At 41.3% G+C, this 21,449-nt stretch overlaps 1 protein-coding gene and 1 pseudogene across 2 annotated transcripts; both read right to left on the bottom strand.

Annotated features, from left to right (window-relative positions):
• Positions 1-2,174: 2,174 nt before the first annotated feature.
• Positions 2,175-13,607, bottom strand: nars1 (asparaginyl-tRNA synthetase 1). 2 transcript variants are annotated; one of them, XM_069677349.1, is made up of 15 exons: positions 13,416-13,607; positions 11,004-11,086; positions 10,785-10,850; positions 10,435-10,527; positions 10,143-10,232; positions 9,773-9,851; positions 8,689-8,759; positions 8,110-8,196; positions 7,464-7,685; positions 6,474-6,673; positions 5,902-6,037; positions 5,555-5,668; positions 4,305-4,436; positions 3,668-3,799; positions 2,175-3,375 (listed from the first exon to the last, which is right to left on the bottom strand). In XM_069677349.1, the coding sequence occupies exons 1-15, from the start codon at positions 13,456-13,458 to the stop codon at positions 3,244-3,246; spliced, it is 1,680 nt and encodes a 559-aa protein (XP_069533450.1). In that variant the 5' UTR covers positions 13,459-13,607; the 3' UTR covers positions 2,175-3,243. The 2 variants fall into 2 exon arrangements, with proteins under 2 accessions (XP_069533450.1, XP_069533451.1); XM_069677350.1 differs by having other exon boundaries at positions 13,437-13,607.
• A 3,140-nt stretch (positions 13,608-16,747) lies between these two features.
• On the bottom strand, positions 16,748-20,320 carry LOC138605039 (E3 ubiquitin/ISG15 ligase TRIM25-like; annotated as a pseudogene).
• Between the last annotated feature and the right edge of the window lie 1,129 nt (positions 20,321-21,449).

The raw sequence follows: 21,449 nt of genomic DNA, 5'->3' as shown, positions 1-21,449 counted from the left end.
ACCATTTCAAGAGAATAAAAGCAGGACTATCAGGACTTTAATCAGCATTGACTCTCAGTCACACAACAGCTCGTAAAAAGAGAAATCCTTTTACTTCCTCAAGAACATTTAATTATTTTCTTTTATACAATTGTTCTTTTAACTGCTCAGGTTACTTTTAAATGAGACCTGTTTTTCCAGAACTGCTCTGTGAAGCAGCATTTCCTTCTTCCTTTCAAAAGCACTTGTCGAGAATTGAGGCAAAGAACCGAAGATGAACCAGGAACTGTATTTAAATAAACATACACACAAAGCAAGAAAACAGTGGCACCTAAAGAGGGAAGACCTCACACAGACAGATATGGGCAGTGGTAATTGTCTTCAATAATGTTTTAGTATTTAAATTAATATATTCTAATTTATATCATTTGATATTTAATAATAATATTTTTAACATCCTTACATTAAGATCATAAGGAAAAAAAAGAAGTATTACTGTCTCACATTGAGGTTCATGGTATTTGCACTGGTGTTGTAATTTCATATCCATACCCAACCCTGCTCAAGAGTTTCCTTACGTTTGTACAGATGTACAGACAAGTTGAGATTTTTTTCCCCACTTAATTCACGCTACGACTTGAACTAGTACTTGCACTTGAGCAGCATCTGGTGGCCATTAGACGAACTGCAGCTGAACTGATTTAATCGGTCAGCTACTGATTGGAACGCTAGTAGTGCTAAAACACAGCCAGCTGAAGCTATGCACATTTAAATGTGTAACATTATTTGTTTATTAAAGCAAATGTAATGAAGCTAACATGATTACGGAGAAAAATGTAACCACAAATTATATTTAATTCTTAAAGAACTATCTGAGGCTTTGAGTCCTTAACCTGAGTATTTTTCCATGACAGTACACTTATCTGGAAGCTCTAAGGACTCCTGGTTCTGATCTTATACTTACTTACAAGGCATCCCATATTTATTTATTATCTCCTCAGAATTCTGAGATAATTACTCAGATTTAAGAACATATTGCTTGTTTTCTTAGCAAAAAAGAAATGCACTTTCTCCCTCTAGTTAAAGTTTTAATAAGTAGTATCCTTAAAAGTGCTGTAAATAGACAATATGCTTTCAGTGTTACTTAAAGAGTCTCTAACGTGATCTGACACAGTGACAAATTTGCAACATAGAACTTTAAGATAAACTTTAATAAAATGTGTCATACTTATAACTTATAAATATATTTATCATTTGTTCTTTTTTAGATGTTAGATTTAAATATTGGATATTAAGTCCATTTTTCTTTTTTTTTTCTAAGCATATGAAACCTTTAAAGTAAAGTGTAGCGTAAGTGTGACACTTTTTAAGTTTAACAGGATGTATTGTTGTGGTATATTTCTACCAGGTACTCGATCTAGGACAGGGGTGGGCAACCCTGCTCCTGGAGGGTTACCAATCCCCTGAGACGCTTCAGTTGGTTGATAACGAGCAGATCATTCAAATCAGGTGTGTTAGAGTGCGGAGAAACCTAAAACATGCAGGAAGGTAGCTCTCCAGGAGCAGGGTTGCCCAGCCCTGATCTAGGACCTTTACTTTTAATTCAGTTTCATTGTTGAGAGGTATGAAGACCCCTCTTAGACAAGGGAGTCTATATCTGTTCCAAAGGGCAAACCAAACACAGGGTTCCAACACATTTTCCATTTCAAAATTCCGTACTTTTCCACACATCTCGGTAGATTTTTCAGACCATATTTGACACTGAAGGGCAAACAGCTAGATATTTATGCAAGTAAATGGTTTTGAAATCAAACTCTTAACGTGTTACATTCTGACTATATTTGCTATTATGTGGCCAAATAATTCCCAGAAGATTGTACCTGTAGGTACTGTAGTCCATGTTCATTCAAGCTCCAAAGCTAAGACTGTGGAGATGTCAAACGATTTTAGACAAAGTTTGCAGCTTTCTTTTCTAATCTGGAATCTTTAGTCAACCAGGCTTTATATTTGGAAAACTTGCATTTCTGAATTTATATTTTACAAAACAGAATAGGGCTTTTAGTCTGTAAACAAATACTTTTCCATACTTGGAAATGACTAAAATCAAATCTCTTGCTTATTCCTACTTCTCCTGCGTAGGAACCCTGCACAGATCCAAACAGACCCACCTGAAGAGAAACCCTCGTACCACCGTCTGTTTGATTCCCATTTTATTTAAGTGCATTTTTGAACTGAGGTGTTTTTTTCACATGAAGAGGCAGAACACACAAACATGATGATTTCTAAACCACCAATGACTGAATGAATCTTCACTGAATGATTGACAGGCATTTAAGTGCATTACCTCATGTTATATTTCTAACTGTGTTTTCCAGACTTCATAGATGTTCAAAAATACATGAAAGAGCACGAAAGCGAAGCGGATGTTTGTGTTGTTTGAGTTTGTACCAACCAGTGACAGCATTTACCATCGCCAATAAAGTCTGTTAAATAAAGTGTGTGTGTGTGTGTGTGTGTGTGTGTGTGTGTGTGTGGCAGCGCTGCGTTGATCATAATTCAGATGTACTGTCCCTTCAATGTATTGTTTATTTTTTTTACCTTTCTGGACACCACAGAGACGTAAATGTTGTGCAACTGTCACCGACATGAGCTTTGTTGCAAATTATGTTTCGACGTGCATCAAAGAAACAAATGAAAGAACTTTGAATTCTGACTTTCGCTCCTCAAAGTTAGTTTTCTCCTCAGTGCAAGGAACAGAAGTCATTCTGTGGTTTTCTCACGTCTTCAGACACACAAAGGTGGTTTTCTAATGCAAACATGGCGTTACATGTATTCTGACAATCGACTTTGTATCTAAACCTAATGACAATTTTTCCAAGACTTTTTGTGACTACTTGCTCTAATTTTCCAATAAAGCTTTGACACCCAATTGCAATTGTTTTGATTTAACAGTAAGCTTGCAAAAAATACATCTGACTCAGAAGTTGCTTTTTATTTAGCAGCTTTTACGACCACATTTGCAAAGTGTAGTGAAGCCAGTTTCAAGCTACGGAACAAATGAGGAAGCTGTGGCGTTTGAAGGTGAGATTTCTAACATCTGTGCTGAGACGTGTTGGAGTTCAGCACACATGAAGAAAAATTATTCTTTGCTTGAATATTGAAGCGACGCATTTTTTGGCTCACAAAGCACTGCCACATGCCAGGTCAAGAAATACTAACAAGATGCGAATGTAACTGTGTGTTTGTGTATGATTGTGTGTGTGTTCATGGTCGGCAGCGCTGGATGAATCGGGGGTACAGGCAGACGTCTCGGATGTGATGTCTGTTCAGCAGCCAGGTGAGGAAACGCTCCAGACCCAGGCCGTAACCGCCGTGAGGACATGTGCCGTATTTCCTCTGAAACACACAAACACACACAGAGAGGGTTTTAATACACACTGAAACTAAAATACAGCAACACAGGGGATTTGAAGTTGTCAGCTTACGGTTTGGGAAACATTTTCTAACATTTCAAACAACTACTCGATTATCTGAAGAACCAAAAGACTAAACAATAACAGAAATTATCGTTAGTTGCGGCCCAATACATCATGCTGTATTGAAGAAGACTTTAAACTAGAGATTAAGACAATAAACTCATTAGAAAAATGTTTACTGAAGCAATAAATCAACTGTAGCTTTCCGTTACCTGGTCAGTGTACCAGTAGTACGGGGTCGGGTCGATTCCCTCCCTCTTGTATCCCTCCAGCAGCTCCTCAGCGTCCCAGATACGCATCGAGCCTCCGACTATCTCGCCAACATTTGGCATCAACACGTCGACCTGCAGAGCAGACACACACCAGAGGCGACGTTCAAATGTCTTATAATGCAAAGTCTCTGCTTTGCAGTGTACACATTAAAAATCAGTCCTGACGAAGTAAACTGCGTTTCGGAAAGTATTCGTTTTAAGAGATCCTTAATGCCAGAGTGGAGGTAGCCCAAAACTGTACGGTTTTTTCATAACTGTAAAAAATATTCTTAAATGCTTTTTTATATACTATGGAAATGAATGGACAATTACTGCTTGCAATGGTGGCAAGCTTACTGAAAACAAAGCTGCATTATTTGCTTCGTGGTCATTTCTGATGAAAAGTTCAAGAATTAAATGAAACACTGCTGTAGAGGATAATATTCATTTAGCTCACAAAGAGTTCAAATGTATTTCTGTACCTCAAAAAGACATTTGTGACCTGAATGTCAGCCTTCAAAGAAAGTGCCCTACATCACCCTGATGCACCATTCCCGCCAGGTTTGGTGCCAGAAGTTCAATTCATTTAGATTCGTACCGACTCAGTGAGGCGTTTGTCTTCAGGGCAGCGCTGCATGTAGAAGGATTTGATCTCAGCTGGGAAGCGACAGAGCAGGATGGTCTCGTTGATGCTGTCGGTCATCAGCCTCTCTGGAGCCTCCGGGATGTCCTGAGAGAGACACAAACAAACCAAACAGATGTAAATTAGTTTGGGCGGTATCATGGTGTTTCAGTATACCAGGGTATTTAGAAATCCAGACGGTATGAATTTCTATACCGTCAAAAATCCAGACGCTTTTTTGCTATTGAACTGATGCAAATGTTATGTAGAGGTGATTGGGATGCACAGCATGCGCACAGAGGTCAGGCTACTGCTGCAGGGTGAACGACAGAGCAGAGAAAGATGGTGCAACTGTAACAAATAATACAGGTTTACGCAACAGTTATTATGGCCAGCATGCCGTGTATTATGCTGACAGCTGATGACCTCATTAAATTATAGGTGACTTTGCATTCGGAGGATGGCTCCGGAGAGTTACAGCGGGAACGCCCCCTGGAAATGGGCACACGCGGTGACTCGGAGAGCGGAGAGAAAAGAGAAGAGATCAGCGACCAATAAAGCTGTTATTTTCATGTGTGTGGGTCCTTGAGATCTGCAAGTCGTATCATTTATGTTAACATGTCATATAATCCTGTGTTGTGTAGCAAGGACCGTCCGAGTAATCGCACAACCATGCCATACATCTGTGACAGCGTCACAACAAGCCGCTCCACATTTTCATATACCTTAAACCTTGGTGTTATGGCAAGAGGGTATAACAGTATGAAAAAATGGATACCGCCCATGCCTAATGAAAGTACCTGAACGTAAAATCTGGGAAAACTACCCTTGTGATGTCACAGTGATGTCATCAGAGTTGCCCAAGAGACAAGTATCCTCAAACAAAAAGACTGGGGAGGTGGAAAGATGTTTACCAGGCAGGCAGGCAGTGGCTAATGAAAGGATCAATGCTACGGACCAGAAAACCAGATATCTCTGCTTCTACTTTTATTTTGACGAGTCTGAAACACTTTGCAAGTTACTGTTTTTGAGCACGGAGTCTGAACGCTTAAGAGAGAGAGAGAGAGAGAGTTTCTGGCGAACATCCTGCAGACTCCAGATTTACTTAAAAACCGAACAAAAAACAGGAGGAATTGTGGGTGACGATGAGAGCTCTTTTGAGCTCATTTGGAGAGTGTAAGACATTCTGATGGGTGTGTTTATGTGTGCGTCTTGTTTTGCCGCACCTCTCCAAACTCGTAGTAGGTGCCGTCGTCCTTCTTGATGTCGTGCTCTTTGAGCCAGTCGATGGCCTCAGTGTAGTTCATCCTCTTGAAGGGCCTCGTGGGAGGCTTGAAGTTCTAGAATAAACAGCATCAGTGAAATTATCAATATCTGTTTAAATTAAATTATCAACTAGATCTACTAACGAGGATCATGTGATGAAAAGCACCAGAAAAGCTACCAATGACTTCAACATAATGTATGACTCCTTATAAGTGTTAATAAAGGTGCAAAATGTAACACTAAAGTCAAACTTAACACCTAGTTTGAGCTTGAAAACCATCTTTCATTTTCACAAAACGTGACGTACGGGGTTGATGTCGTAGAGCAGCTGGGCAGCGGGGGATTTGAGCACTCGGTCCACCACGTCACACACCAGATCCTCCAGTCTGTTCAGCAGATCCTCAAAGGACATGAAGGGACACTCGGCCTCGATGTGAGTGTACCTGAACACAGGAGAATAAAGCGATCATGCATAAATAAACAAATAATCAGAATGCAGAAGGCACAGTGTCAGGAGGAACGCAGGTTCATCCACGCACAGGGAAGAGACGAGGTGTCTCCTAAAGTCTGATGCAGTAGTTCTTAGTTTTCAGGTTTTCATTATTTACTGAATCATGTGCGACTGAAATCTGTCTAAACTCAATTAGAACATGGCTGACCTGACCTGACAACTCATATGTGTCTCCTCATTCTCTCCTGAAGTCTTTGTAGTGATGCAACAGTTATAATTGTTGTCTCAGGAACTGGACCGGTCGGAGCACATTGCATGCCGTAACCAGTCAAGTTGGAATTGTACTCTTAAAGCCAGCAGCTAAAGCAGCAGGCAGTGACATGAAGATTAGCTCGTTTTGGGAATGAGAGAAAAAAAAGCATTCTCACTCAGAAAGGTGTCTGCGGGTGCGGGACTGCTCGGCCCGGTACGACTGGGCGATGCTGAAGGTGTCGCCCAGGGCAGGTATGCAGGTCTCCAGGTAGAGCTGGGAGGACTGAGTCAGGTACGCCTGTTCGCCAAAGTAGTTGAGGTTAAATAGCGTGGAGCCGCCCTCCACTTGAGTCTGCACCAGGGTCGGAGGAGTGATCTACAACCGGGAACAAAAGAATTAACAAACAGGGGTTAGAGAGCCCGTATATGATGGGTTGTCTCAGATAACTGGATAACTGGACCATGGTCCTCCACCACACTGCAGTGCTCTTCAGGGGACTCTGGAGGGGAGAAGTCCTCCACCTCAAAAGAGCCCTCTGGGGCATATGTGCCTTGTGCCTTGTGTCGCTCTCCATTTATCTCTGGCCAGGGGAGGGGACGTCACCGAGCTGCCGGACACACCCGCCCCCTCCACCCCCCTCTCAGCCTCTTGCCCACTTTGAGCATTTTTCAAAATTGTGCAGTGGGTGGAGTTATGGTCACCCTGTGGGTGCAGTCACACTTTAATGTTTTGTTGTCTTTTGCACGACCTGACGTTAACAGAAACTCTGAGTGTAGTGACAGGTTAAATAGTTAGTGGTTTAGTATGCAGTTTCTTATGGACTTCCAGCAGCATCCACTGCACTCATGAGATCAAGCATTACTGTTTGTAATTTTAACTCTTTTATATCAGATTCACCGTCTATTTTCTGCTCTCCTGCAGCTGTATTAACTAACTGCTTTTGCAAGTCCACATAAAAACCATTTCCCACTTCTGCTGCGTCACATTAAAAGAATCAGATTAGTCTATAGGTGATATACTCCGTCATCTGTGCAACAACAGTCTATTTTACCTGTTAAAGGAACAGTCTAGGTGAGAAACCGTCGACCTGAATTATTTGTACTTTGCTCTTTTTTTTATAAATAAGCTTTGAAAATCATTCATCATTGCAGTCGCCGTGTTTCACCTCGTAGTATCCGCGGCTGAAGAAGTGGTCCCTGAAGCACTGTGTGACGGTGGATCGGACTCGGAGGATCTTGGAGACGTTCTCCCCTCTGATCAGCATGTGTCGGTTGTTCAGCTGGACGTCCACGTCCGACTCCTCGTTCAGCAGGTTGTCGGCGCCGCCTGCCGGAGCCAAGCCGATCACCTCCCAGAAGTCACAGTGCAGCTCGTGGCCTCCGGGCGCCTGGGAGAGGAAGACAGGAACTCAATGAAGACCATCATGTTATTATACAGCATCTATCGTGCAGTATGAATGTGTGTTTCCCCTCCCTCTCCGTTGTTCTGATACCAATACCAGTACTGGAAACGCCTGCAATAATGCCCAAACTATAGAATTGAGGATCTCAACATCTGCCCCCCCCCCTTAAAACTCTACCCAGACAATCTCACCGATATCAAAACACTCATCAGTAACGGCAGTTTGACATATGTAGGTATCGTATCAGAAAAGATTAAGACAATGATACAGCATGTAAAGACGCATGCAAGTGCATGTAAGTGTTTAGTGTCTGATTTCCTGTGTGACCTGATTTCTCTGAGTAACCTTGTCTCTTGAGTGCCAGTAGATGTACTGCAGGTTTTAAATGTTGTGCAGCAGGTGTGTTTACCTGTTTCCCCTCAGGAACTGGAGTGACAGTGCCGTACAGAGCTACAGTACTCTCTGTGGACAACACCAAGCCATTGTAGCATTGGCACTGAAAACAACAACAAGAAAACAAGCCAGTTAGCATCTGAAGGAAGAGCAGTTACCATGTAGCTGTATCAGCTTAAAAAATGAACACTTGTGATATTGCTAATTTGTATTTTAGCGTCTGCTTTGATGCATCAACTCAAGCGCTCCTTAATCACAGTAATCTGCCTGACCAATCCCACGCGTTTGTCTTGAGCGTGCTCTGATTAGAAGATTCATTTAGCCTTATTTTGATTGAAACATTTGTACTTCAGAAGCTAATCAGATTATAAAAGAGTACTCTAGTCTCTGTTACAAAGCGAGAAACACAATCTTAATCAGAGTGAAGTGTGGTAGGTTTTAGGTTCTGTGTTTTCCAATCTCTATTTAAATCCATATCAGAAAAAAAGACGTCTTTGTGTGAATTGTTATACAGCATAAATGAAGACCAAATATGGCTGCACATTAAATGAACTGACTATAAAAAGTGTAAAATGAGTAAGTTATTAAGTTGTACCAGTTTATCAGCCAAGACACACTGAAGGAAACCAGTTCCATCTCTCAGCACGATGAACATCAGGTTCTTCCCTGTAGGAGACAAAAAACATACAGCGAATGAAAATATAAGTCTGTTAGGGCTGCCCCCTGAAGTCCACGAGTCGAATCTGTCTGTGACCCCTCAGTCGACTTCAAGTTGAGCCGTCTTTTTTTTGTCCCCCGTGACATGCGCTGTTGGTTAACTGCAGAGAGATCACCATCTGTGTTTCTCATGCTCTGTACCTGGCTCAATAACGTCTCGATCTGTCTGTATTTCCGCGCACAGTTACTATAAAGTATGAGTCTCCTCACGTGAATGACACGAGCAGAAGCTGCGATCAGTTCATCATAGTTTATCATGACGCAGCGCGGGGAGGACACAGACGTTTAATAATGTGGATCTGTGTGTTAATCGCACGGATGTTTCTGTCTGTCTGTCACTGTTAACAGCGACTCCAGTCTGCTGTGTAGTTCATATATTTCACTGATGAGCACCAGTAGCATCAGGCTTCATGATCAAACTAAGTTGTACATCACGTCATCACTTCATCACCCGCTCCCTCCCTCCCAGCGCTGTGAGTCGGCATCACAGTTTGTATTATATGATGGTTTTTTAAGTCTAATGAAGGTGAATGAGGCTCCTTATATATTCACGTAACAACCTAAGGCTGTAATATATTTAATCAGAGTTTAATCTGAATTCTGATCCGGGTACAGCCCTATTGTCTGTTAAAGGACCAATATGCAGCATTGACAGCTAGCGTCTAAAAAGGGTACTGCAGTCCAAATTCGAATGTTAGCCTTTCCTGCTTCAGCATTCCGACCGTTAGGTGAGGGTTAGGGTTAGCCCAAAACACACAGACGTTCAGCATCGGAATGGAAATTTCAGGAGGAGAACATACTGGCTGCAGCATTGCCTTAATCTCTGATGACATATCATGGCCTTTTTATGATAAATATTATATATAAAAAATACATATTGTTCTTTTAATTACAGTAAAAGTAAGACACATTGTGAATGCAAGTGTTGCCTTAGTATTATTCTCATGTGTCATGGCGCTCACCCTGCCTCCTGAGGCGATGAACCCATCCGAACACTTTGACTCTCTGACCTCTCTTGGGCTCCAGATGTTGGATTTTAACCTGCACAATAAACAAGAGACAACTAAAGGTTGGGAACTTGTTTTGTACAAGAAACTGCCTAGTGTTGGTGTGTAATTATTCGGTCCCTATAAAAGCTAAAGAGCAGTTAAAACATAAAGTGTTACCACAAAAACATTTCATGAAAGTTATTCAGTTACTCATATGCACCAACGTCCAATGAATACCTTAAGGCTTTTATATAACTGCAGCTGACAATATGAACAACCACTATGTAAAACCTGTGTCGCAATTCATACAATAAAAGGCTGCATTGATAAAGGCTAGGCTTACAGCGTCAGGCTCAGGCAGGCTCGAGTCCTTCTCAATGACGATCTTCTTGGCTTCTTCCAGGTTCTTCTCTCTCCTCTCGGTGTCCTCTGCCTGCACCACAAACATGCATCAAACATTTACATCTGCTTCTTTAATTCATTAAGTAGAAAGAAAACAACAACATACTGAGCTTTGATACACTAATGACAGAGAGAAAACATAACGAGCCCAGAAATCTGTTTAGTTTTGTTCTAGCAGGAGCTGATGTGAGGAACACACACACACACACACACACACACACACATACACACACCTCTTTCTTATCTTTGGCATCGTTCTTCGTCTGCTCCCGGTTAAAGGCCTTCTTTGCATTCTTCATCTGCGTCTTAGAGATCACAGCCCAACGCTGAGGAGGAGGAAGAGGAGAAACACAAAACATGAAGAGACTAAGAAAAAAAAGAGAATTGGTGTAAAATAAAAACAATTACAAAACACTTTTAGTGAGTTTTAAATTACAATGTTTTTTGGGGGGCAACCAGCAGTTCTATGGGTGAATCTGTTGAATTGTCTGATTGATTGATTGAAGCATTCGTGTCAAACCTAGTAGCTAATTCAAAGCAGTGTAGAAAACTGTAAAGAGAGGATATTTCATGAGAAACTAACCTCTCCTTCCTTCTGTGATTCCACGTAGATGGTTGGGAACGGCTCCTTCCCAGCAAACATCAGAGCCTGTAAGGATTTGTTCATAAACAAAATAAGATGTTGACAGACATATCAGCCTAACTGGATCAACCAGTGAAGCAAATAAATTCAATGATAACACATGCCTTGATACAACAACACTACAAAGCAGGAGGTTCTTTAAGCTGCATGACTGTTTACCTTGAGAGCAGTTTTGAAGGGCTTCTGCTCCGTGCCGTCTCCATCCTGGTCGTTGCCACATTTGTCCGACACATACATCTCACCTGAGGATCAGAGGCAGAATATGACTCAGCACTCACTCTGAATCATAAAATTGCTTCATCAATCTAGACCAACACCGTTTCCTGTTAAATAACTTAAGCGACTTTGGAACACCATAAGTGGAATGATACATATTAAGTTCCACATTCTGTTGGAGTCCCAGTTCTGTTGTACTTTATACCAGCACATGTGCAATGCCTCTTTTAAAGTGAAACGACTTGTTAGGAACTAACTGCAGTATAAAACTAAATTAAGCAAAATAAATGAAAAGAATTAGGGATGCTCGATAATATTGGCACGCTATCGATATCTGCTGATTGTGGCTAGAAAATGACATCGGCTGATATGTCATTTTTCCGGCGATATTTTCCGCTGCTCAAACGTTTTAATTATGCCTCAATGCTCGAAGATTCCCTAAGAAAGCTTGATGTAATGCTACGACATTAACTAGGCGCAGGTGTGTGCGCACTGCACGCACCACGCCTCTTCTGTCAGGCGTGAAGAAGGGTGCAGAATGTCTGCAGTTTGGCAGTTTATCGAAGCTTCCGAATGTCAGCAAGGTTGCTATTTGCAATGGTTGCTCAGCATCGGTCATGTGAGGAGGGGCTGAATGTCATCCATGCCTGTCTATGCTGTATGAATATTAGTTTTATTTGAAAGAAAATGTTACATACAAATAAATATGGCATTTTGTACATAACCTAAGTTTAAGTAGTTTTCTTATCTTACCAAGTAAATGTGTAAATTTGAAAAAGCACTGCATTATGTCATTTCTGCATCTGCCAGTGGGCCACTACAATAAGAGTAGGCATGATATCAATTCCAGTTCAGGGTAGACTTGATGTTCTCTGCAGTTAGGTGGAAAAAAAACATGTGCCTAATATATGTCGGTAACGAAATCATTTATCGGCAAAAAGGGTTGGAAAATATCGGCGAAAAATCCAATATCGCGCATTCCTAGAAAGAATGTTAAAAATAACACTGTTGCTGTAGTGAATGTAAAGTATGTATAATATATTACATACATTCACAATCTTGCCCCCTCCTACCTCGCTGACCTCCTTCTCCCATACACTCCCACCCCTAACCTAAGATCTACTGATGCCAACCTCCTCACCCGAACCAAAAACCAAACCTGGGGGACAGAGCCTTTTCCATCGCTGCGCCCTCCCTCTGCAACTCTCTTCCCCAACACCTCAGAAACTCCCTCACTCCTGTCCTTTAAAACCGCACTCAAAACCCACCTATATAAATCTGCCTTTAATCTATGATCTCTTATTATTTCTTTTTAACCTTCTCTTACCTTTATATACATATTTTATTTAACTGTACTTTTTTCATTGTATATGTTCTTAATGTCTTTTGTTGCTTCTGTTCTTTCTTTCATGTAAAGTGCCTTTGAGTACCTTTTAAAGCGCTATATAAATAAACAGTATAATTATTATTATTATTAATCACATTCTATAACTGTCTAGTAAAGTGCTAAGTTACTGTACTTGTACTACAGTAGTAGTACGAATATCTTTGGTAGGAATAGCTCACATATTAAGGGACTAGTCTAAATTGTAAAAGACTAGGCCATATACTCTACCCCTCTTCACGCCCTTCACCTTATAAATTGAGTTCAAAATTGTCACCATTGTTAGAATTAAATTAGAAAAAAATACATTTCCTAAATTTGGCAAGCAGCAAACCACAGCTTCCTGAAGAGCTGAAGCTTATCACACTTATATTTTGGGGTTGGTACACAGACATTATGTGTGAGGTGGTAAGAATACCAAATAGACATATTTAGAAATAGAGATATTATGATTATGCATGGGTGGACACAGCTCTGCAGACAGTAGGTGTCAGGCAGAACCAAAACCGAAAGCACATCAAGTACGTAGATATTTCAACTGTCTGATGTTACCGGACTTGATTTTGATGACTATTTTACATCATACGTTGATGGAAAAAAAGATTAAAATAACAAAGCAAGGTCAGTGTCTAAACTAGGTTAACTGACTATCACCGCCCCTTAGCTGCTGCATTACAAACTGACAGCTGTCATGGCTGAATTAAAACATAATTTGCTTAAAATTGATTTTCCTGGCAAACAATTTTATATCTAATACTTTTATTCATTAGGGTGTCGCACACAATTTCATTTACCGTGTAAGCTTGGTCAGTATAAATCAAACAAACACCTACATAATCAGAAATAAGGGTTAGCTTGCATGCTAAATGCTAACATCACTGCAACTGATGCAATATGAACCACAACATGTCTATAGGAGATAGCTTACTACGCTAGCTGTCTAGCTTCGGCTAAGCTAATTTCTTTCTTACCAACTGAGACCTGTTCCACACCTTTCGTTATCTCCGTCGCCATGTCGGCCCAGATGCCACGACAGTCCGCTGAGAAGGGGAAGCTAAATACTTTCTATACAAAAAAAAAGAAATCACACGCCAGAAGCGACAACCGGTGGCGTCTATTCAGCCGTGGACATGCAACTTTACATCAGCCAAGCCGCAGTTCACTGTAACGGACACAGGAAGTGAAGAGGCGGTTCCTCCAGCGCTGATTGGCTAGCGTTGCCACGTCACTTTCATAACAGCAAGTCCTATTCGTAGAGTTCCTTGTCAGTTAACTGGGTTATCTGTCAATAAAAAGGAGCGATTTTATTGTCCCCTAACGTGAAATTTGCTTCTGAATATTGTGCATATATAGGTCTACCTACGGAACAAAAATACATTTAAAAACAACAATTTAATACAAATAAAAATCAATGTACAGTACTTTGCAAACGTTTTAGGCAGGTGTGAAAATATGCTGTAAACTACGAATGCTTTCAAAAATATAAATAATAATTGTTTATTTTTAGTGAGCGCACAAAAGAAAGATCTAAATCAAATCAATATTTGGTGTTACTACCCTTTGCTTTAAACCAGCATCAATTCTTATAGGTACACTTGCACAAAGTCAGGGATTTTGTAGGATTTTAGTCAGGTGTATGATCAACCAATTATACCAAACAGGTGCTAATGAGCATCAATTTCACATGTAGGTTGAAACACAGTCATTAACAGAAACAGCTGTGTATGAGGCTTAAAACTGGGTGAGGAACAGCCAAACTCTGCTACCAAGGCGAGGTTGTGGAAGACAGTTTCATGTCACAGGTCATACACCATGGCAAGACTGAGCACAGCAACAAGACACGAGGTAGTTATCCTGCATCAGCAAGGTCTCTCCCAGACAAAGATTTCAAAGCAGACTGGGGTTTCAAGATGTACTGTTCAAGGTCTTTGGAAGAAGCACGAAGAAACGGGCAACATTGAGGATTGTAGACGCAGTGGTCGGCCGAGGAAACTTAGTGCAGCGGATGAAAAACACATCAAGCTTATTTCCCTTTGAAATCAGAAGATGTCCAGCAGTGCCATCAGCTCAGAACTGGCAGAAACCAGTGGGACCCAGGTACACCCATCTACTGTCCGGAGAAGTCTGGCCACAAGTGGTCTTCATGGAAGAGTTGCAGCCAAAAAGCCTCCGACATGGAAACAAGGCCAAGCGACTCAACTGTGCACGAAAACATAGGAACTGGGGTGCAGAAAAATGGCAGCAGGTGCTCTGGACTGATGAGTCAAAATGTAAAATATTTGGCTGTAGCAGAAGGCAGTTTGTTTGCCGAAGGGCTGGAGAGCGCTACGATAATGAGTGTCTGCAGGCAACAGTGAAGCATGGTGGAGGTTCCTTGAAAGTCTGGGGCTGCATTTCTGCAAATGGAGTTGGAGATTTGGTCAGGATTAATGGTGTCCTCAATGCTGAGAGATACAAGGCAGATACTTATCCATCATGCAATACCATCAGGGAGGCATATGATTGGCCCCAAATGTATTCTGCAGCAGGACAACGACCCCAAACATACAGCCAATGTCATTAAGAACTATCGTCAGCATAAAGAAGAACAAGAAGTCCTGGAAGTGATGGTATGGCCCCCACAGAGCCCTGATCTCAACAGCATCGAGTCTGTCTGGAGTTACATGAAGAGATTTGAGGAAGCCTACATCCACAGAAGATCTGTGGTTAGTTCTCCAAGATGTTTGGAACAACCTACCAGCCGAGTTCCTTCAAAAACTGTGCAAGTGTACCGAGAAGAATTGATGCTGTTTTGAAGGCAAAGGGTGGTCACACCAAATATTGATTTGATTTAGATTTCTCTTGCCTAATACTTTTGCACAGTGCTGCATATTTGTACAGAAAAAAAACACACCATGTTCTTGTGATAAAGGATTTTTTCAACACTTGAGACAAATATGTATTTTCGCAAAATAATAAAACAAAGGGAAGCAAACTGTGAAAGACAGGGACATCGCACATATTTAGGACCCTGTAAGGCCAACATAGGCATTCTCTATGAGTTCCTCCCTGCACCCATAGCTATCCATTATATTACCTTTGTGGGCCTTCCTCACCTAAGGGCCCTCTATAGTTATTTCCTTTTTTTACTGATGTCCTATGCAGTAGACATCTGTTTTATGTACAAGGCTGTAAACATGTTTTATTATGCTGTGACATGAAATAAACCTTCTATTACATAGAAGCAGTTCTCTAAACAAAGAGTTTGGGATTCACATCCGCTCTAACAGCACTTTGTTGTTTTTATGCTGAGAATGTCCTCAGTTATACATCAGTGAAACGTTTTGTCCAGCTCTTTAATAAACTTCCTTTAACAGAAGAGAAACATTTAATTCAACTTTATTGATTTATTCTGTTCACACATATATACGATATTACAATCTACACATTCAACTCAATTCAGCATCATTTACAGCAACAATACAAATGTACACTTAATACAGAATTATAAAGACTTCACAACAGGTTTTAAGTTCCATAATAAAAATTAAGACACTTTTTTTCTCCAGATTTCCAGTAGTTCAAAAAAAGTAAATACCTCATAATCTAAACAAGTTCATAGTCGTTTTTTTTTTTAACTGTATTGGATCATCTCAGCCGGTGCCTGAAACAGTGGTGTTAGAGGCCCTTCAGTGCAGATAGTTTCCCTTTATTTAACCAGGTGACAGTCTTTTAAACGGGGCTGAGAGGGCAGACATTAAACTGTAAAACAAACAACATAAACATGCCAAGACAAATATCACAGTCTGGAACAGGGTACAAATCATTAAGATGCAAACAGGTATGAGTTTCCAAAACTTAAGTGGGAGGAACAAAACAAGTAAAGAATCCTTCATCTGTGATAAAGAGAACAGGTTACAAGTTCAGTACTTAAAAGTAAAATTAGGTATGTTTAACTAATAAAAAATGTTGAGAAGCATTTTTTTTTTTTTTGCATATTTATTTATGAACCACTGAAAAAAAATGTTTGTAAGTTTGTAGTGACTTTACAAAGTCGCTGAGAGGCTGCGGTCGGGCTTGGTACTTGTCTGATGCGCTGAACAAAAAAAATCACTGAGATTTGAAAAAACTTTTATTAACGAACTATATTGATTAACAATAATCATCTTTTATTGAAGATGATCAACTCTTGATTACGTGCACAAACTAAATAAACGTGCATAAACCTAAAGACTGACAAACCTGCACGTCAGGTGTAGGCATGTTGTCGTGTGTGGCTTATCGCCGTTTTAGGTTTTAGTTGTCTTCTGGCTGCATTAGCAAGCTAAAAAAATTCAACAGTATCTGTACCATAACTTCCATCAGAGTAAATACCAAGTCCAGGACAGACCGGCTGAGTGAATGTGGTCTGGACTCTGTGGAGGAGAGTCATGGTTTCAGAGACACTGTAGAAGGACAGAACACCTGCACTGTGGTCCAGGTACACTCCCACTCTGGAGGACCGAGGGCCTGAGATGTACGTTCTGATTTTGTTATGTCTGAATTCAAAACCATCAGTGAAACACTCCAAAGCCCAAGACCTGTCATTGTTTCCAAATACACTTCCATCACCCTTACGGCTAATATCCTTGTATGCAACTGCAACAAAAACTTCGCTCCCGCTCACCTCCACCTCCCAGTAACAACGTCCAGTCAGACTCTCTCTACACAAAATCTGAGGGACGTCAATGAATCTGTCCGGATGAGTCGCTTGATGATAGTTATCATTAGTAATACGGCGATATACTTTTTTGCTGCCCTCCAACATAATCTGTCTGTATGCTGTGTTGCGATTCAGTGTGATTTGACATGAATATTCTAAGAACTCATCTCTGGTCTTTGGCTCTGCTTGTGGCAGTAAAACATCCACTTCAGTCTCTGTCAGAAGGATCTTGGCCCGTAACTCACCACGAATTTCCTCTAGTTTATTCCTGAATTCTGACACAGACGCTGTCACGTCCTCAAAGAATTGCGGAGGCATTTCCAAGCTTGACGAGTCTGAAGATTCATCCCACTGTGACACGGAGGGGTAATTGTGTGGACATGGAGTGTAATCCGATGAGTGTGAGGGCTGCTCCAGCTCAAAGACTTTGCTTCTTAGTTCAGTGATCTCCTGCTGCAACTCGTCTTGTAGCTTTTTAACTCGACTCACTTCAGTTTCCTGCTTGGATCTGATCTTTTGCTTTATATCTGAGCACCTTTCCTCAATGAGATGGACCAGCTCGGTGAAGATCTTCTCACAGTCGCTCATTGCTTCATCAGCAAACTTATTGATAGTCTCCTCCTTCTGCAGTAAAACCTTCAAGTTCCTCTCTTTATCATTGATTCTCTGTTGGACTTGCTGCTGACTCTGCCCCGTAGTCATTTCTTCTCCAGCTGAGACTGTGGGATCCTGAAGTTCATCACTTCTCTGTAAAAACAAGAGTTGGGAAAACCTTTCAAATTCAGGGGCAAATTATGTAAATAAATTAGGTTTAAGAACTCAACTTGTAGAGTATGAAGAATTCTGTAAACTAATAAGTTCCTGTGAAGATTGACAGCAAAGTGAGAAGCTTTGTATCTCTCACCCAGGAGACCACTGCGTCCAATGTGAAATATAATTCTGATGTACTATAATTCTGCCCAAACAATTTTACAATTAAAAAGGACCAAAACTACCTCACTGGGTTTAGGAACAGATCATGGCGTGATCTAAAATTATAAGCAATAGCCCTACTATATTAGAGAACAACTTCAAAAAACTCAGACAAGCAAACACTAGAGACTGTCAGAATCTGATGCAAAAACAGTTTATTCCCGTATAAATACAAACAAATACACCCGAGTCCATCCGGATGAGACTGCCCACAGGTCAGCCGCTCGATCTTATATATTCTAAACTCCTCCCTCGCTGGGCTTCGGCACGTTTTTTTCCCATTTTCAGGTCTCTGCCTAATTGGTCAAAGTGTGTTGCAAGTGGCAGACTTGTGCCACCACCTGCTGGAGGCCGACCCATTTCCAACTTTTCCGCAGGACTCTTCCTCACTCTGGCCAATTAGGCACGCCAATGCACTGTACAACGGATAAGGGAGGGGCTCGTGGGCAGGGGACACCTGTTTTGTTTTTTTTCTAGATCAGATAATGCGGCCAGTTTCCCACCCTTTGATTTGCACCTGGCTTTTAAAATGAGCCCAGCGAGTTTCTCAGCTTAGGATTCTACTTTAGAGCTTTAAAGCATTGGATTATAAGACCTTACTTTAAACATTTGACTGAAAAACTTTAAGGCATTAGACTATAGAAACGTTAACTTTAAGACATTTTGACCATAAAAACTTTAACTTTTAAGACATTTGACTTTCCAAAACTTTTTCCATCAGTGGAAGCCGGAGTACCCCGATGTACAGGGAGACCATGCAAACTCCACAGGAAGGCCCCTTACGTCTGAACCGGGATTTGAAATAGGTACCTTCTAGCTGTGAGGCCAAGGGGGCTAACCACTGCACTACCGTGCCGCCCCCCCATTAAGCTCTTGATATTTTCAAATGAGAAAAAAATCTTCTGGGAAATTTTATCCCAAAATATTTAACAATGTAGGCTAATAAGCCAAAATTGTTTCTTAACAACTTAAGGTAATTATCTCGAAGATTTTCATTTAAATAAATGTCTGTTAAGTCTCTATCTATGAGGAATGAGGTAACACAACGGGGATTGAGTCTATGGCCCACTGATGAAAGCCGTAGCATTTGCAGTATCACAGACTGGCTGTCTGTGGCGACTTTTGAGGAAAAAAATCACAAGCGGCGCCCAGTTAGTGACGCGTTTTCCATCAGCCAGCAGTGGTTGGTCTGCCAGAGAGGGTAGGCGGAGCTAAGCGGCTGCTTTTCCGCTCTCTGCAAGTGTTGCGAGTAAACAGTAATCTACTATGGCTGAACAAACAAAAAAAAGATGGATGACTACAGATACAACTTCAACAAGAAGTGAAAATCCAAAGAAGAAGAAACAAACTCGACGCTCAGATGAAGCAAACAGTCTGAAAAGGAAAGCGACCGTCAGCCAGGAAAATCAAGAGTTACAACCGGAGCCAAACGGGGACGTCACACACGCAGCACTGTCTGGATATCTGGGAAGTGTGCTCCCGCAATTACAGTTTATCGCCATAGGTGCCGCCAAAGAGAAGAAACTGTGATCTTTGACCTTACAACTTTAATTTAATATGTTAGGAAATGCATTTAGTAGTGACTTAGCATTTAAGTTCCAAGACTTAACAACACTCTGAATCTATGTATTTGTCTGAACGCCAACATTAAAAAAATATCAAGAGAACAATTTCATGGTTTTTTATATGTGTGAATCAGAGAAAACAGATACACTACAAGCTTGTGGGACAGAAATTCTTCTTTACCTCAGTGTCACTGGAGCAGATGTTCTCCTGAGGCTTCTTGGAGGGGTCGACCAGCTTGTGTTTCTCAAAGGCAGGGGATTCATAGTGAGGCTGGAGGTGTGGCTCACAATAAGAGACCAGACACTGCAGACAGGACTTGAGAGCTTTCAGCTTTCTACCAGCGCAGACATCACAGGCCACATCTCCAGGTTCAGCGTAACGGAGTTCATCTGGAGCCACGTTGAGTCCGGTTTTCTTCAGCTCCCCAACTAAATCTGCTAACATGATGTTTTTCTCCAGGGCAGGCCTCGGAGCAAAGAACTGCCTGCACTGAGGGCAGCTGTAAACTTTCTTCTGATCCTCTTCATCCCAGTGGTTTCTAATACAGCTCAAACAGTAGCTGTGTCCGCAGGGAATAATCACAGGATCCTTCAGTATATCCAGACAGATCGAACAGCAGAGTTTATCGATGTCTTGCTGAATACTTCGCTGCGCCATTTTACCACTACAAGGAAGCCTAATAGTTTGTACACGTCTGAGACGGAAGAGGAAGTGTGTTTCAGTCCAGTAAAGCAGTAAAAGATGGCATGTGCCCAGGCTGTGTTAATCATTTACAGTAGCACATGAGTTTTAGATATCAGTCAATACTCAGATTTAGGCGCGCAGCTGGATTTTAGTTCACGAAGTGTTCTGGATTTTAGTTCACGAAGTGTTCTGGTTTGTAGTCCGAGTAGTATTGACCAATCATGTACCAGCATGCTTTGGTGTATGCAGAAAAACAGTCCGTGTGGACAGCAACAGCAGGCGGAACCAGAGCCAGAGTGAGGCCTCTGTGTAACTTTATGGAAACCGATGTAGTGAACCAAGAAATGACTGTGTTTATTATGCAGACATATCTGGAGGTGCGAATTAAGCTTCATTTTTGATCTGAACACACGGTCACTTCTCAAATTGCTAACTTGACTGTAAATAATGCAGCGCACGGAAAAGGAAGAATTGTCTGGAAGTCCTTGTAGCTTAGTGTTAGGTTCAGAATGGGCTAGGGGATGAGAGGAGTAACAATAAATTAGAACCCAGGAAAAAGAAGGGAGGACCATAGTATACGCACATTTAAAAGGAATTTATTTACAAACTAGACACAAAGCCAGCTTCTGTCAAAAATAAACAAAAGAGAAGCTGATCTTTTAGTCTTTAACCCTTATAAACCAAAATAACACAAACAACAGTAGAGAATCACTAAGGCCTTGAAGAAATATACCCTCCTTCCACAGAAGGAGTTAGCACTAGATAGCGACGTCACCGCATGCCTCCTCTCTCCTGCCCTTCTTGCCTTGGTTGCTTAAGTGGAAACAGGTGAGCCTAATCACATACTGCAGCTCAGGGCAGAGCAGCACCCGAGGAGCACACAAAAAACGCAACACAAAGTATGGCACATAACACTTAACGCTTGATAACCCGGAAAGCCCAAAATGTTCGCTGTTGCCCCCAGACTATATTTTGTCGTCATATCATTGCAGATGGGTTCTGAGATTGGTGCCTGTCTGATATATTGGCAAAAATTGTCAGCCGATATGGTCGTATAACAGATAAATTGGTTTTGGCATATGTTTTCTAATATACATCAAAC

Source organism: Semicossyphus pulcher, unplaced genomic scaffold (assembly GCF_022749685.1).
Source record: "Semicossyphus pulcher isolate SPU_LCO1_2020_fin unplaced genomic scaffold, fSemPul1.0.p SCAF_28, whole genome shotgun sequence".
In the NCBI taxonomy this organism is placed as follows: domain Eukaryota; kingdom Metazoa; phylum Chordata; class Actinopteri; order Labriformes; family Labridae; genus Semicossyphus; species Semicossyphus pulcher.
The sequence above is the reverse complement of the archived record's forward strand: the minus strand, read 5'-3'. Positions and strand labels throughout refer to the sequence as shown.